Source organism: Gossypium hirsutum, chromosome A11, assembly GCF_007990345.1.
Source record: "Gossypium hirsutum isolate 1008001.06 chromosome A11, Gossypium_hirsutum_v2.1, whole genome shotgun sequence".
NCBI lineage: Eukaryota > Viridiplantae > Streptophyta > Magnoliopsida > Malvales > Malvaceae > Gossypium > Gossypium hirsutum.
Window position 1 is genome coordinate 47,030,023 of NC_053434.1, and position 17,364 is coordinate 47,047,386.

General features: G+C 29.9%; 1 protein-coding gene across 2 annotated transcripts; it reads right to left on the minus strand.

The window, feature by feature from the left end:
• Positions 1 to 9,449: 9,449 nt before the first annotated feature.
• Positions 9,450 to 11,752, minus strand: LOC107898535 (PI-PLC X domain-containing protein At5g67130). 2 transcript variants are annotated; one of them, XM_016824033.2, is made up of 4 exons: positions 11,410 to 11,739; positions 9,999 to 10,216; positions 9,817 to 9,903; positions 9,450 to 9,647 (listed from the first exon to the last, which is right to left on the minus strand). In XM_016824033.2, the coding sequence occupies exons 2-4, from the start codon at positions 10,116 to 10,118 to the stop codon at positions 9,615 to 9,617; spliced, it is 240 nt and encodes a 79-aa protein (XP_016679522.1). In that variant the 5' UTR covers positions 10,119 to 10,216; positions 11,410 to 11,739; the 3' UTR covers positions 9,450 to 9,614. The 2 variants fall into 2 exon arrangements, with proteins under 2 accessions (XP_016679522.1, XP_016679512.1); XM_016824023.2 differs by having other exon boundaries at positions 9,999 to 11,752.
• Positions 11,753 to 17,364: the final 5,612 nt, after the last annotated feature.

Below are 17,364 nucleotides of genomic sequence, written 5' to 3' on the forward strand. Positions count from 1 at the left end.
TAAAAATTTCAGCAGCATTTCTACCTATTTTACGTAAAACCCCCTGCAAAAATTTAGATTTCACAATATAATCACATTCAAATCATCTCTCAAATCAATTTCTCACACTTTGATTTCTCAAAACATACCAATAAACTAGATTTCTATGCTTTACTATTTCATCCAAAACATTAGTTATAAAGTACTAGCAAAGAAAACATAACGAAAATATTTAAATTTAGTTTACGACATAGTATTATATATATACATGCCTAGGTATGTGCCATTTATATCAACTATAAATTATTTTCTCCAACATTATTTGAGTTGATCTTCGGTTCTTCGGATGCTGTTGGAACGACCTATCGAATCTAACTACCTGCGCACGGAAAAATAGGTAAGTCATACACTAAACAATTTTTATGCTCAGTGGTGCTAATATCATATAAATCATTACATAAGTATTGAACATAAATTAAATGATAGAAATAAATTAAAACATGATTATGAATATTATTAATAACATCACAATAAAAGAAATGCATAATATTGATAAACTTTAATATTTTGATATTGACAAATCAAATAAAGAAAATAAGTTTTTTAATTAAATTCAAAATCGCATAATTAATTTAATTCACACAATATGGAAATACAAATAAATTCAATTTTTGTTTTTTCTTTTCTTTCAATTTGGACCTCGTACTAAAGTTTAAACTCATAATCGATACACGAATCCGCCACCTCGAGTTGTTCGACAACGATGGCTATCAGAGTAGTCCACATCCCTCTGGGAATTGGGGCTAATAATAATAATATCTGACCAATTTGACCTTTCCTCCCTCGACCCTTTGGGAATTGAGGAGTTCTAAATCTTCTGATATAAAGACTCTATGGCATGCCTATTATATCTGATTTAGTCTAACATAGTGTAACGGGGTAAAAACCAAGCTTCATGATCCGTTTCAATTCAATTCCATTTTCATATCATTCTCATTTCAATTTCCTTTCATGTTTAAATCATATATCGCCCAATGTAAAATTAGGCTTCCAATTTGAATCATATTAAACATTTTTTTGCTAAATCATCTAAAATCATAATGCTCAAATTCAAATCATAACCATGAATTTACTAATTTGATCATATGAAAAATATAGTATTCATCTCGAAAAATAATTTTATAAATATTATCTAAATCATTCAAACTCATCCAAAACTCATAAAAATAAAATAAAATAAATATAACTAGTCATAGTAAACTAGATATTCTAAAGCTTTATGTAATGAAAATAAGATATTAGCACAAACCGAAGTTTCAATCGCTTTACTTCTTCTCTTTGCCTTTCTCCTTCAAGATTTTCGCTTCGTTTTTAGCTACAATAGGAGCAGTTCAATACGAAACAATGTCATTTATCCATTCTAATACTAAAACTAATAAAAACAAACTTAAATATGCATGGTTAATCAAGTTAGCAACTTAAGTTTCCTAGTATCATTTAGCATTAATATTACACAAAGTGGCCAATGTTCTCTACTTTCCCTTTAACATGGCCAAATATACCAAGTAAATTTTCAATTTATTTTTATTTCTTTTTCACACTTCTAACAAACTAGAATTCATCTTCACCAAAATACTCACTGCTTCACAAGCTATCATTTAGCATTAATATTACACAAAGTGGCCAATGTTCTCTACTTTCCCTTTAACATGGCCAAATATACCAAGTAAATTTTCCATTCATTTTTATTTCTTTTTCACACTTCTAACAAGCTAGAATTCATCTTCTAATCATTTCCTATCTAAAAATATACCTACTTCACTTAAGTTTTCTAAGCTTCTATCAATGTCCTTTAATGAAAACTTTCAAAATACTTGATAAAATATAAAACTATTGATATATATATATGTAAAGTAAGCTTTAAAGATTCAAAATCTAAAGTTTTTTTTGAAGAAAAACCATACCTTATACTTGAATTTGAAGGAAAATAATGGAAGCAATTTTTTTTCTTCCCCCCTTGTTTTTTACGTGAAAAAGAAAGAAATATGACAAAGATGAACATCTTTCTCTCTTTTTTTTTATGTGTTATAATATTAATTAATAAAATATTATTACTTATTAAAATATTATTACTTATGATGATGATTCATTTAACTAACTAAAATCACGACAAAGGCAAGCGCACCTATCGAATAGTAGTATAGTTATGGTGAGTCGGGAATATCGTATCCACAAGGAATAAAAATATTAGTAATTACTATCTTTTTATTATCTAGCCGATAAATTGAAGGAATTGTTTTTAATCTAAAATTATCTAAACTAATTATTAAGACGCAACAGAGAATTAAGTAAGAAAATATTCGAATGAACAAATGAAAGAGACAATACCCAGGAAAGAATCCACCTAGACTTCACTTATTATTCTAAATCTAAATTAAATGATTTATTCACTTGCCTTGATCCGTAGAAATCCCTAAATTATATTAATATCTCTTTCGAGAGTAAAAATAATTGACTAGGTTGATTAATTGAAATCTCTTTTTAATTAAAACCCCTATTGTCGCATTAACTCGATCTATAGATTCCCCTATTATATTTTACTCTAATCCGGTAGATTTATGTTGTCCAATTTCTAGGATTGCATGCAACTCCACTCAATTATGCCAGATCTACTCTTAAACAGGGACTTTTGCTCCACTGAAACAAGCACATCAATCATGAATTAATATCCTGAAAACATTAAAACATGGAATAAGTACACATAATTGAGATCAAGAAATCAACTACTTATCATGTAATTCAGAAATTAAATAACAAGATCCATCATAGGTTTCATCTTTCCTAGGTATCTAAGGAATTTAGTTCATACTTTGGGAGGAAAACATCTCAAAATTAGGAAAACAACAAAATATAAAGAAACCCAAAAACTTCTAGAGAAGTTTACTGGAGATCTTCAATCTTGAAGGAAATCCTATTTCTAAGTTGAATCCGTTGGCGTTCTTTGAGTAAATTCTTTGTTCTTCTCTGCGTACCCCCTTTAGATCCTCTTCTAGTGTGTATTTATAGACTTTAGAATGCTCAAAACCCCTAAAAGTTTACTTTTTTAGCATGTTTGGGAAACAGGGAGCGATATCGATACGGGCTGGCACATGGGCGTATGGCCAGCCCGTGTGGCTCACATGGGAGTGTGCTTAGCCCGTGTGGGAATGCCCAGGCTGTGTGGCTCCTGAAAATAGCTCGTTTTGTCCGATTTTGGCCCGTTTTCTGCTCCTTTTGCTCCCCTATGCTCTCCTAAGTATAGAAACATGAAATTAAAGGATTAGGAGCATCAAATTCACTAAATTAAATAATAAATCATCCAAAAATGCATCAAGAATGGGATTAAAATATGTTGCTTTTATAGCTTATCAACTTAATCAAAAATCATTTAAAATCCATCATGAAACCATTGATTTTTTAAGTAATGGTAAAATTGCCATTAAGTCCTTTCCATCAAAATAAAAATAGAATAATTGCACTTTAGTCTCTATAATTTTCTAATTTATTCAATTTAATCCTTAAGTCAATACCAAATTTTTAACTTAACCACATGCTCCTACTAATAATCCTCCGTGTTTTCATGTCTGACAGTATCCTCTAAAAACGATCACAATTTCTTATACTACTATTTATTTATAGATAATTTATTCAAGGACTTCTACCATAAGTATTCTTCTTTTCTCTTTTTTTTTTTATAAAAAAGTGGGGATGTTACATTTTATATCAAACATATTTTTTAATGGTAAAAAGTGTTGAAAAAAATCTGGTTCAAAAATGATTTTTCTACATAGCGAAAAAATAAAATTTTGAAAACCGAGCCGGATTGTGATACTTATTGTAACATCCCCAAAACCCCTTTGGTCGAAAATAATATGAAATAGATTTTTTTTTAGTAAAATAAGATATAAAAAAAAGTAAAGGATAAAGGATGATAGAGAAAAATGAAATAAAAAGTATGTTGTGAAATGTTAATTGTCACACCCCAAAATAGAGCCTAGGAGTTTTAATGGTATTTTAGAAATTTTAGCCTTTGAGTGTTCGAAATTCTATGACATGACATATCGGTAATGTTTTCAATTATGGTTTTTAGAAAATTAAATCAATTTCTGAAAATGAGTTTTAAATACCTTTAATTTTAGAAAAAGGATTGATTTGTAAAAGAGTCAATTGTGAGTTTTTAAGAAGCAATTAGACCAAAATTTAAAAACCAACCTATTTTTTCTTCCCACGTACAGTTTTTCACGTTAACTCTTCCCCAAAACTAGTGTTGCCATCCCTTGACTCTCTCTTGCTATTTCAATCAATTTTGAACTCCAATTCCTAATCCTCTATGACATCTATCACCCTTGAACATTTAAACCTCTATAAAAGATCAAGAAAAACCCAAAAATACCATAGTTCCTCCATTGTCAAGCTTTTGGGTTTTTGATCAAACGCATAGATTTTTTTCATCTAAGGTAACTATTCAATTCCTTATTAGTTTTTAATGTTATCTAGTATTTAAAACTAAGTTTTTAGCCGTTAAAACGCATGTTCTTGATAAAAGCAAAAAATTGGGTCATTAATGGTGAATTTCGAGTTTGTGGTTTATTGTTTAGACATTTTGATGCATATATGGCTAGGTAAATGAAGCATGATGATTAGGGATTAAGTTTGAATGATTTAAATGCTCTTATATGCTGAATTTTTGTAACCTTAAGCAAAGGTATTGATATTAAGGCTTTTAGAACGATCAAAATGCAGGGAGTCAGAATATCAATTTGGTATCGATATCTTGGCCTAAGTATCAATACTCATGTTGTAATTATCGATACCTTGCGAAAGGTACCGATATTTTTTTATGCTTTGAAATTTGGCGAGAAACAGAATACTAGTTTGGTATCGATTTTCCAGGTGGTATCGGTGCCACTTAAAGGAAATATCGATACCATAGAGGTGGTATTTATACCTACGTAGCATTTTTGAGAAAATTTTCTAAGTGGTCCCAGTGCTCGAGATATATACATTCTATGTTTATTTGCCGTATGTTAGTATGATTAAACGCTAAGCTAAGCTTGCATGACTTGATATTCTCATAAATGCTAGAATAACTAAAGTAAAACGAAATTGAATGTATTTCAACTTTGATTTACAATGAAATCGATGTGAGACTGTGGTGTGGCATCTTGATATTCGGCTTAGCGTCCAGGCCGGGTATGAGGTGTTACACTAATTGGAGCTAAGGACTAAATCTTAAAAGTATGAAAAGTGTTGTGGTCAAGAAAAAAAGATCTCGAATCCCAAAAATTGTATTAATTGACTTAATTAAAATCCCAAAATTTTTATGGGCATATTACTCTAGGAGTTTCTAGATAATGCAAGAATCTGAAGTGAGATAATTGTTTAGAATACGCTCAAGTTCAAGGATATACTTGGATAAATCGCCTCTTTGAGATCTCTGTCCAAATGATAATGGAGCAAATAGGCAGGATATAATATTGATGATGACGTTCATACAGAGAGCAGAAATGCACATTTGGCTATAGCACCTGAGAAGTGAGGTAGCAGATTAAATAAAAGGAAATTCAACTATGAGTTACAATGTTTTGTCTCAAAAACAGTAGTAGAAGGGATGTTGGAATTACAGTGGGGCAAGATCGCCAGACGAGATGGGTTGTTTCTTTGGGATACTCCTTCAAGAAGATGGTTGAGCAAATGCGTCAGTAACAGCATATTAATGAACAACGAGTGACGATACCCTAATTTGTTAAAATAGAATCATCCTCATTTTTGCATATATTATTCATACCACATTTAGTTAGGAGCATTGGGTCATTTCGATCATAGCATCCTAATTATTTGGCATAAGCATGTGCATATAAAATGGAGTCTACAGGATAGGTCCCCTGGAGGGCAATGTAACAACATTGGTAAAGATTGAAGATCTTATCTCCATGTATCGGTAATGGAGCAGATTTTACTACCAAGCCTTATCTCTCTAAGGTAGCAAGAGAGCAGGTTGAAGAATGAGTCTTATCTTCCTGAAGTAGCAAGGAAGCAGACTGAGAATTGAAGATTTTATTTCCCTGAAGTTGTAGCGGAGCAGATCTTCGTAGATGGAATCTTATCTCCATGTATCGGCAATGGAGCAGATTTCACCACCAAGCTTTATCTCTCTGAGGTAGCGAGAGAGCAGGCTGAAGAATAAGTCTTATCTTCCTGAGGTAGCAAGGAAGCATACTAAGAATTGAAGATTTTATCTCCCTGAAGTTGCAGCGGATCAGATCTTCGCAAATCTTCACAGATGGTGAATCTCATCTCCATGTATCGGCAATGGAGCAGATTTTACCACCAGGTCTTATCTCTCTGAAGTAGTAGGAGAGCAGGTTGAAGTATGAGTCTTATCTTCCTGAGGTAGTAAGGAAGCAGACAGAGATTTGGAGATTTTATCTCCCTGAAGTTGCAGCGGAGCAGATCTTCGCAGATGGTGAATCTTATCTCCATGTATCAGCAGTGGAACAAATTTTACCACTAAACCTTATCTCCCTGAAGAAGCAAGAGAGCAAGTTGAAGATGGTAGTCTTATTTTCCTGAGGTAGCAAGGAAGTAGACTGAAGATTGAAGATTGAAGATCTTATCTCCCTAAGCAGTAGTGGAGCAGGTCGAGGATGGTGAATCTTATCTCCATGAATCGGTAATGGAGTAGATTTTAACTATCGACCTTATCTCTCTGAGGTAGCAAGCGAGCAGGTTGGCGATTGTAGTCTTATCTTCTAGAGGTGACAAAGAAACAGACTGAAGATTGAAGATTTTATCCCCCTGAGATTGCAGTAGAACAGATTGAAAATGGAATGTCATCTCCATGTATCGGTAATGGAGCAGATTTAATCTCATCTTCTTAAAGGTGTTTGGAAAAGAGAAGCACCAAAAAAAGCTGAAATTTAACAAGACCAAGCAAAAACGGTTCTTTTGAAGTCTTTGCTCTACTCCCGTTACACGTCAATGAGCAAAGAGGGACAGCTGTAGATAACCAATTTTGCCTGGACCCATTTAATAAACCCAAATGAAAGTAAAAAAAAAAATAAATAGTCCAGTAAAGTCCCTTTACAATGCATGTACCAAAATAATTCATAACCCAACAAATGTTAAAACCCAATTCTATAAACCTTTGCTCTAAATCTAGCCAAAACCTGAAAAGAAGAAGAAGAAGAAAGGTATTCCAGTAGCCAAGCACCAGAAGCATCTGGAGCGTACTAGAACGTTGCCAGGAAGTTTGAATTCACGAGGGAATTCCTCGCACGGTTTCGTTCGAGCATGTTTCTCCCTATTTCACTTTAACAATTTAGTCCCTATTTCACAATTACACAAAATTCACACAATTTCATTAAACCCTAGTTGGCCGAATTACATATAGGTCCCTAGCAGCCCAAAACTTTCATTTATTTCATATTTCAACCGCTCAATTTGCACATTTCACAATTTAATCTCTATTATGTATTTTCATCAAAAAATCACTTTACAAAACATGAAAATCTATTATCAAACTTTCATATTTCAACATTAAACATCAAAAAACACATACATTCAACAATGGAAACTCTTAAAATCTTTAACAGTTTTAGAATTAAAGGTACGTGCTAGCTAGATTGAGCTGCAACGATTACAAAAACATAGAAATCATAAAAAATCGAGCAAAAACTGTACCTTAATCAAGCTAGGAGTTGACCGAACCCTATAAAGCTTCAAATCATTTCTTTTTTTTCTATATTCGGTTGTAAGTGAAAAAGATGAACATAAATTTCATTTGTTTTCATTTATTTTAACTTAATAAACTAAATTACCTTTTTAACATTTATTATAAACATATAAAAACATATAATGGATGGCCATAATTGTCCACTTACACTAAAGATGGTCTAATTACAACATAAGGACTTTAACTTTAAGGTTCTATAGCTATTTAATACTCTTAGCTAATAGAATAATACTTTTGTACTTTACACGATTTAGTCTATTTTCTCAAATTGAGCAATTAAACGATAAAATTTGTTCACGAAATTTTCACACATACTTGCTATCCTATTGTAAACACAAAAAATAATATTAAAATAATTTTCCAACATCAGATTTGTGGTTCCGAAACCACTGTTCTGGTTTAGCTAAAACCGGGTTGTTACATATATAATTAAGGATGTGGATTACAGAGGAGGAGGAATAAATAATTAAAGAATTATAATACTAAGAAATAGTTACAAATGATGGTTTTTCTAATACATAAAGGAAGTGTAAATGTTTATTGAAATACTAAGTAAGTGGTTGATATAAAATGAACTAAGGAGACCCTAACTGACAAATTTATTGGTAATTTTTAATGATAGTAATGTCATGTAGAGAGGATAAATTATTTTTAGAATAAGTCATCAAAGTAACTTATTTGTAAAATGTTGATAATTGTGTTAAATTTATACATTTGGAATTAGGCTCCGTTTGTTTGCCAGTAAAATATTTTTCGGAAAATAATTTCTGGAAAATGATTTACTTTTCTGGTGTTTAGATGAATTTGTGTAAAATATTTTCTATTGTTTGGCAGATTTCCTGAAAATGTTTTATGGAAAGTTGTTTTAAATTAAACAAATATATATTTAAGAATTTATTATCTTTTCATTGTTTAATTGAGTTTATTATATATATTAATAAATTTATATTTTAAATTATTTTTACATATATTGCAATGATTTATTTATAAATAAATAAATCAAATTAAATATATAATAATACTCAATTATTAAACTAGAATATTAATCGTCATAAATTGAAAACAACCAAAGTCAAATAAATTATTTCTAATTGTATTATAAAAAACAAAAAAAAACAAAAAAACAAGGATTGAAAAAAAAACAAGGATTAAATGCCATCTTAATTAAATTAAATTCAAATCATAAAATATATTATGACATAGATTTATTTAGATGCAAGTTAATTCATTAGGATGTTAATCCACTCAGTAAATCGTAAATTTACACCTAAAAAACAATAAAGTATATCAAGACCTGCATCGGATCATCTCTCTACCCATCGATAATCATCAAGTAATTGTTAAACCTCCATCATCATCCTCCCCACTCATTTCACATCAACTTCTAGTGGGATCTAAAAAAAAAATCAAATCTCTTCTCCCCCAGTTTGAAATTGTGATACCAAATATTTACTAATATATTGCGCATCGACTAATAATGCACACCACTAGAAACTATCCATCAAGCCATGTTCTTAATCATTGGCAAATGCAGTAGCCACTTCCCTTAAATTAATCTGCTATAGCTCCTCCTCCCCATCATCAATGGTGAGTGCCATAATATTATCATCCGTATTTTAAAACCAAGAATTAATAAAAAAAACAATCTGAGGTATAAGAGTAGACAATCAGAGAAAAAATATGCTATAAGAGCAGATTGAAATTCCATTTGTAAATTTTATTAAATTCATGGAACTCAGCACACATACATATATTTATGTATATGTCTACAACTTGTACTTTTATGATAAGAGTGAATTCAGTGCTTAAAATGTTGATGTAGTTTGAAATCTTGTGCCACATCCTCTGCCTGGAATCCACCTTATGGTGTGCGAGCACCTGAAGTTGATCCAGCCTGCAATCACAAAACAAACCACATTTTTTTACTATCTACCTAACTTCGAAGGTCTATAGATATTTGAGAGTGGGGTTGGACACAAATAATTGAGCTCGAAATAAGTATAGAAATATGGTTTATATTAATCTAAGAACTACATTCATTTGAAAATATAATTTTGACTTACCACACATGCATGAATATCATCACATCCACATAATAGCTTTCCATTCAAAGTATCGACAGCTTGGAACGATCCTCCTCCTTCACTCCTCTGTGCAAACCAAAGCAAGAATATTTTTAGGTTTCAAAGAAAATGAGCTGAATCAACAAGAAACGATTATCAACTTAAAGAGTAAACAAAGGAACCTTGTAATAATCAACAGCAACAAAGTTAGCCCAACCATTACTAGCAGCCGAATAGCAAGTACGAAGCATGTTAATCAGATCTCCAGAGTTGTCCTCGCATGTCTTCCCTTTACTTGACATTGAATGAAAGTAATTTACCAATACCAACGACTTAGTCTTGTCGTCTAGACCTGACGACTCTGCCCTGTTTGGGCAACTTCCTGCTTTATCCTCAATTTCTAGCATTCAATACAAGTATTACTCAATTTCTAATCCCTATCTATAAAAATACAGCTTTTGTTCTAAACTCTGTCGGTTTTCTCTCCTAAACCATAGTTTTATCTTCAATTTTCTGTTCTAAAACCATAAATAGGTACAAGAAAAAGAGAGCACTGTCAAATCGGCATATGAATCTCTTCAAAAAGTGTAAGAAAACAACCAATTTAAAGTTAAAAACAATTAGAATTTAAAATTTTTTTAAGTTTTTTAATGTATTTGGAGGATACTCATATCCATGTCTTAATATGTTTTGGACACAAGTACTGGTCATGGGTACTTGCAAAAAAATGAAGCGTTTGGTTAGCATATGCATGATTGATTGTACAGTTGATTATATGTTTAGATTTACCTCCAGCATCCCACCAGAGATGCATTTGGTTGTATAAATATTTGATTTTATAGGATAAAAGCTGAAAGTCCAAGTAGAAGATTTCCATGAATGGAATGGACAAAATATTCTTATTCTCTAAAGGCTTTTAAGAAACTTCTTTTTCAACTGTGCTTTAAACCTCTAGCCAGGCCGGATAGGCTCTTGTTCTGAATTAGATCTTCAAATTTTTACTTGAACAAGTAAAGTTAACGTGTTTCTCAGGTTATTAGTTACATTACTTTCATAAATGCTTCATTAGTCTTTTTTATAACTTTGATTTGCTTTACTTTATGTATGCAATAAGTTTCATAATAATGGCCATTGAAGGTAAGAAAGAGACCTATAAGAAGATAATTTAAGAACAAAACAACAATGGTGGGAAGCATGAAAATGATACAAAAGCACAGCAAGGGATTTGACATATCACATTCATTATTTTCGATAAATCAGGGAACCCCATTCCTCTATTTTTAGCCTTTTTCAATGTATTAGAAGCATAAAATTTCAGATAAAACCCGGAAAAAACCCAAAATTTCAACATCAAAAATTAAAAAAAAAAAAGAAACAAAGAAAGGCATGTTAACCGAAATTTCAACATAACCAATGCTACTTCACTTTCAGATAAAACCTAAAATTTAGCACAAAGAATAAAAGGGTATTCAACAATATAAAAATTAAAATCAAAATTCTAGGGAATTGCCAAAATTATCTGTTAAAAAGTGGACAAGTAAAGAACAAGAAGAAAAAAAAGATCTTTAAAATGAACATAAAAAGATGTCATACCTTTAGCCAAGACCTTTCGAAGGGGAAGATTTGAGCAAAACAAGCAGCAGCCTTGAGAAGAGAAGATATGCACCGGACACAACTAAGGAAAAATGGAAATAAAAGATGAAGAACAAAAGAAGTAGAAGGAGGAAAATTACATGGATGAAGAAGAAGAAAGATGGAACGGCTAGGAAAGATTGGTGAGAGTTGGAAAATGTCTTCCAGAAAAAAAACCGGTAAGACATTTTCCCTAAAAGCATAGACATTTTACTCGTGTTTTTGAAAACCTTTTACGTATGTAAAATGTTTTCAGTCAAACAAATACTGAAAAATTAGGAAAATATTTTCTGGAAAATGCTTTCCTGACAAATAAATGGACCCTTAATGTCATGTTCATAAGGTTCATTACAAAACATCATGTGTTTAGAAACAAGTGGTTGAGAAATGACTTTTGATAATAAAGTTGATATATTTTAAGGTTGAAATGAAAAAGGGACTTAATTGAAAAACTTGATATTTGTTTAAAATCATATGAGATAATTTTATGCTTATGAATTGGTACATGAAATTAATATTAAAGGATGTTTGGCGATAATTTGGTATATGGATTGATATGGTTAAAGTTGACAAGTAAACAATGGCTAAAAAGGGGTAAAATATGAAGAACTAAAGTGGTAAATTAACCTTGGCATAAAATAAAACATCGAATGACATTTGGTATCGATATTAAGCTCAAAGTATTGATACTTTGAAGGAAGTATCGATACATTGGACAAGGTATTGATACATAGGGTATTTTTCTTGAATTTTTTAACTCGAAAAAATTACAAATATAAAAACGAATATACTACACTTAGGGCACTAGATTAAAAAAAGATATTACCCAAGATGTCATATTAGGAACGTCATTCATATCTTTACTCAAACCTATAAGGTAACAAATCATTCAATCTCCACCAAAGTTTTAAATACTAAGGTAGAATTACCTTTTGTGGAAAAACCCTAAATAAGAAATCTCAACCTGTTAAAATATTTGTCCTTCTTTAATGGGCAAATCAACAATTTGATTAATCATAAACAAAAAAAAAATATTTTTTTTCTAAAAGAAGAAATATGTTTTTAAAAAAATTAAAAATAAATGCAAAAAAGAATAAACCAAATTAACGAAGAAATAGAATCAATCATATGTTCTAGCATCCCTAATGCCTTTTGGAATAGGAAAAAATATGAAGTAACATTATACTATTAAAATGATTTTGGTGAAAGACAAATTCCAACAAAAGCAAGGCCAATACAGATGAACAAAGAAATAGAAGAATTTTGCAGAAAAGAAATACAAGATCTTCTCAATAAAAAAATTAATCAGAAAAAGCAACTCTAAGGAGAGTTGCTTTGCAGATAAAAATTGTAAATTTCAAAAGAGGAACACCAATATTAGTTATTAATTACAAACCTCTCATTAAAGCTCTAAAATGGAATAGATACCCGATCTCAAATAAAAATGATTTATTGCAAAAACTTTGCAATATTGTCAACATTTTCTCAAAATGTGACATGAAAATAGGATTTTGGCACATCCAAATAAAAGAAAAAAGATACAAAACAATATTTATTGTATCATTTGGGTAATAGAATAGAATGTAATGCCTTTTAGTTTAAAAAATGTCCCATCAAAATTTCAAAGAATTATGAATAACATTTTTTTATCTATATTCCCAATTTACAATAGTATACATTGATGATGTGCTAGTGTTTTATTTTTTTTTTAAATCTAGAAAAATACTTCAAACACTTAACCATTTTTATCAAATTTATAAAAAAAATAATGGTTTAGTAATATCTACATCCAAGATTAGTTTTTTTTTCAAACCATAGTAAAATTTTTAGATCATTATGTTACCCAATGAACTATTACTTCAATAGAAAGATCTATAGAATTTGCCAAAAAATTCTCAAATCAAATCCTTGATAAAGTCCAACTACAAAGGTTCTTAGGTAGCCTAAATTATGTCATAGATTTTTATTCCAATCTTAACAAATTGTGTAAACCCTTGTCTGAGAGGCTCAAGAAGAATCCATAACTTTGGACAAACATTTACACCAATATAGTTACCCAAATAAAAAAGCAAATCACCGAACTTCCTTGTTTACATTTTTTATCCAACCACCCTGAAAATAGTAGAAACAATATTTCTGAAATAAGGTATGGTGGTATCTTGAAACAAATTAAGGGTGAAAAAGAACAAATAGTCTAGTTTACATCTAGACAGTGGAATCTAGTTAAGCAAAATTATAGTACAATCAACAAAGAATTTTTATCAATTGTTTTGTGTATTAAAAAATTTCAAAGTAATTTATTTAATAAAAAATTTCTTTTACAAATTGATTGTAAATTTGAAAAAGAAGTTTTACTAAAAGATGTTCAAAATATTGCTTCAAAACAAATTTTTGCAAGATGGCAAGCAATTTTGATTATTTTGATTTTGAAATTGAATACATAAAAGGAGAAACTAATTTTTTGCCTAATTTTCTCACCAAAGAATTCTTTCAAAAATGTCCCAAAAACTCAAAGACAAAGGAAAAAGAAAAATAGAAGAATCCTCCTCAAAAATAAAAATATCCTCAAACCCCATCAAATAATGGTATGAAATTTGTTTACAAGAAGAAAAAGAGAGATCATCCTCATCAAAAACCTTAAATGATGCATCCATCCAGGATGCACAAGATCCAAATGAAACCAATTCCCAAATAAAAAAATGGGTTGAGTCTCTCTCTCAATCCCAGATGTGGCATTAGCCATAGCTCAATTCAAAGAAGAAACTTCTCTCAAATAAATTGTTGCAAGAATTAGGGGTGAGCAAAATCCGATTCGAATCGAAAAACTCGATAATTTTTTCAAATTTTGAATTAAATAGTTCAATTTATTTGAGTTAATCAAATTATTTGGATCAACTCAAATAAAAAATTAAGTTTTTCAGTTTAACTCGAATATAAATTACACAATTCGAGTTATCTGAAAATCCGAATAAGAAAAGGCAAAACTACGACGTTTTAATAAACGTTTACCTTTTCTAAAGTTAAAAGTCAAAACCATTAAGTTAGAAGATAAAATTACGTTGTTTTGATAAATGTTTACTCATTAAGTTAAAAGGCAAAACCATTATATTGTTTGTATAGTTAAATAATTGTGTACTTCGTTTACTAGTTAAATAATCAGTTCATGTAAAAGCAACATTGAGTATAAATAATAGGACTCGTTAACTCGACTCGACTTGACTTGAACTTTTTTGACTCGATTCGATCCGATTCTAAAAAATGTAAATTGAGTTTGGCTACTAAAATAGGATTCGTCAACTCGACTAACTCAAAATTTTTTGACTCGATTAGACTTGACTCGATCGAATACTCACCCCTAGCTAGAACAACCAAGATTTCAAAAAACAGTGAGATTGTTTTACATAAACCAAAATATCTTTAAAATATTTCAAAAGAAACATCTCTTCAAAAGGTTCTCCTAAAAGAAGCATCTTCACATACTACTATACAAAAATCCTCACAATATTTTACAAATTAATGTTTGGAAAAAATGTTCATTGTGAAGGAAAAAAATTTTGAAAAGCCTCCACATATTGTTATCAAAGAATTTTTCAACATTTTAAGCCATTAGACTTACAAAAAACCCAACAATATTATGAAAACATATTAGTTCAAACTAGATCAAATTTGTTCAAATATTACACAAATCCAAAAGACCCTAACTTTATTACCTATTCAATAACCCAAATAATTAAAATTCTCAAACTAAGAGATTGGGGTGAAAACCCAAACTCTCCAAAGAAATTTCCAACAAAATTCACTATCAAAACAAATCATCACCCATATTTTACATACTAGGACTATCAAACAACTTCATATAATGCATTCCTTTTCAACAACCAACATTGAGACACTTTTGGCTAATATATTTTAGGTATGACACCAATACAAATTCCCAAATTGGTTTCACGAATGGTGGAACTAGCATGAATCATCTTCTTTTATGGCAAAAAATTCAAAATTTATGGCCCAAGATTTTTGACAAATTCTAGCAAGAACCATACCATAAACACATATATAAAACAATACATTTATTTTTAAAATAGTATATTTCTGGATTATTTTTTGGAGTTATGCTTATGCACGAGACCAATACATGAGAATCCTATTATTAGTTCAAAATTTCTGAACAAATTAGTGAGATAAATTCAATGATGAAAAATATGAATCCAAGTATTTGGATGATTTTTTTCAACAAAAATCTAAGATTATGCAAGTTTGGTGCCTTGGACCAAACTACTGCAAATTTTCTTTAAGCCAAGTCGATTGACAACACATTGTTGGCTCAAGTCAAAACCAACACAAAATACATAAAGCTTATGGTTGAAATGCTCAATTCAATGGATTCCACCTTAGAAGATGAGAAACCCTCGATATCTTCAATCAAAACGGTAGATCTAGCAGATGACACCACAATAGTGACAATCACCAAAACAAAAAAGAAGTTTTAAAAAAAAAGGGGGAAGAAGAAGAAGAAGAAAATTGTTTTGAAATAATTGTCTACAGCCTTCAAAGATTCCCTACATACCTGAAGAATTTGTTGCAAAAGAATACAAGAAAGTCCAATAGTAAATATTCCCTGGAAGACAAAAGACGGAGATGAATAGTAATGATTCTCTACAAAGAAAAGACAAAGATGAATAGTAATAATTCTCTACAAAAAAAAGACGGAGATGAACAATAACGGTTCTCTGCAAAAATTCTCCCAAAAGAAATGATAAAGATAAACAGTAGAGGTTCCTTGCAAAAGTTTTGTAATTTAGGGAATATATTCTCTGCAATTGTAATAATAGTCTTGAAAATAACAATTGTGTAAGGTGAGAAAATATATTTGCAATAATGTAAGGGATTAGATTCCCTAACAAGGACGTTGTAAAGAGGCAAGAGCTCTCTCTAAAAGACTCTATTTGGCAATGAAAGGCACAACTCAATTTACCCAACAATTCTCTTAAGCAAAAGTTTCTCTCCAAAAACTTTCAAAATTTAAGTTTTTGTTTACAAAAATTTAAATTTAAAATAAATCAAATCTAGGTTTTTAAGAATTTAAATTTTAAGTTTTTACTTTCATCCATCCTAAGATCCTCAGAACTCGTTTCGTATCAGAGTCAAAAAGTTAAAGTTGTTATTATTATTATTATTATTATTATTATTATTATTATTATTATACAAAAAGTTAAAGTTAATGAAAATATTTCATAAAAAAGTTATGAAAGTGTAGTTTTGTATTAGAGAAAGTGGATCATTTCTTAAATATAATAATTATAATTATAAGCATAATTGTAATTTTAGGAAAATAGTTTATTAAAATTTATAATATTTTATTTATAAAAAACAATTATTTACAAGTTGTCAATTATATATATTTGATAGTTTTGAATTTAATCTATTATATGACATTGTAATGACTCAGTTATAACTAATTAAAGCTAGCAACTAATTAAACTAATTAAAAGAAATGACACAACAAAATAGGTATATGAATGATTTATGTATTAGCTTTCCTTTAAAGAACTTAAAAAGATTTATCAACTTAATAATTTAACTTAAAATGATTTTTTAAATGATTTTATGCATGATTATGATATTTAGGCTCCGTTTGTTTCACTGAAAATGACTTCCGAAAAATGATTTCTGAAAAATGACTTACTTTTCTAGAAAAGCTAATATTTTATGGTGTTTAGATGAACCTATGTAAAATATTTTCTATTGTTTAGCAAATTTCTTGAAAATATTTCATAAAAGTTGTTTCCAATGAAACAAACATACATTTGAGATTTATGATAAAAAGTTTAAATGAAGTAGTGAATTGATTACAAAGTGATGTTAAGGTGAAATTATAGTAAATAATGAATCTTCATGATCTTAAGGATTAAATTG

Excerpts from the sequence above, each read along its gene's own strand:
- LOC107898535 (XM_016824023.2), bottom strand. The coding sequence starts at position 10,223 with ATGCTAGAAATTGAGGATAAAGCAGGAAGTTGCCCAAACAGGGCAGAG. Across the intron at positions 9,904-9,998 it reads TTGCTGTTGATTATTACAAG|AGGAGTGAAGGAGGAGGATC; the intron begins GTTCCTTTGTTT and ends TGGTTTGCACAG. Across the intron at positions 9,648-9,816 it reads ATGATATTCATGCATGTGTG|GCTGGATCAACTTCAGGTGC; the intron begins GTAAGTCAAAAT and ends TTGTGATTGCAG.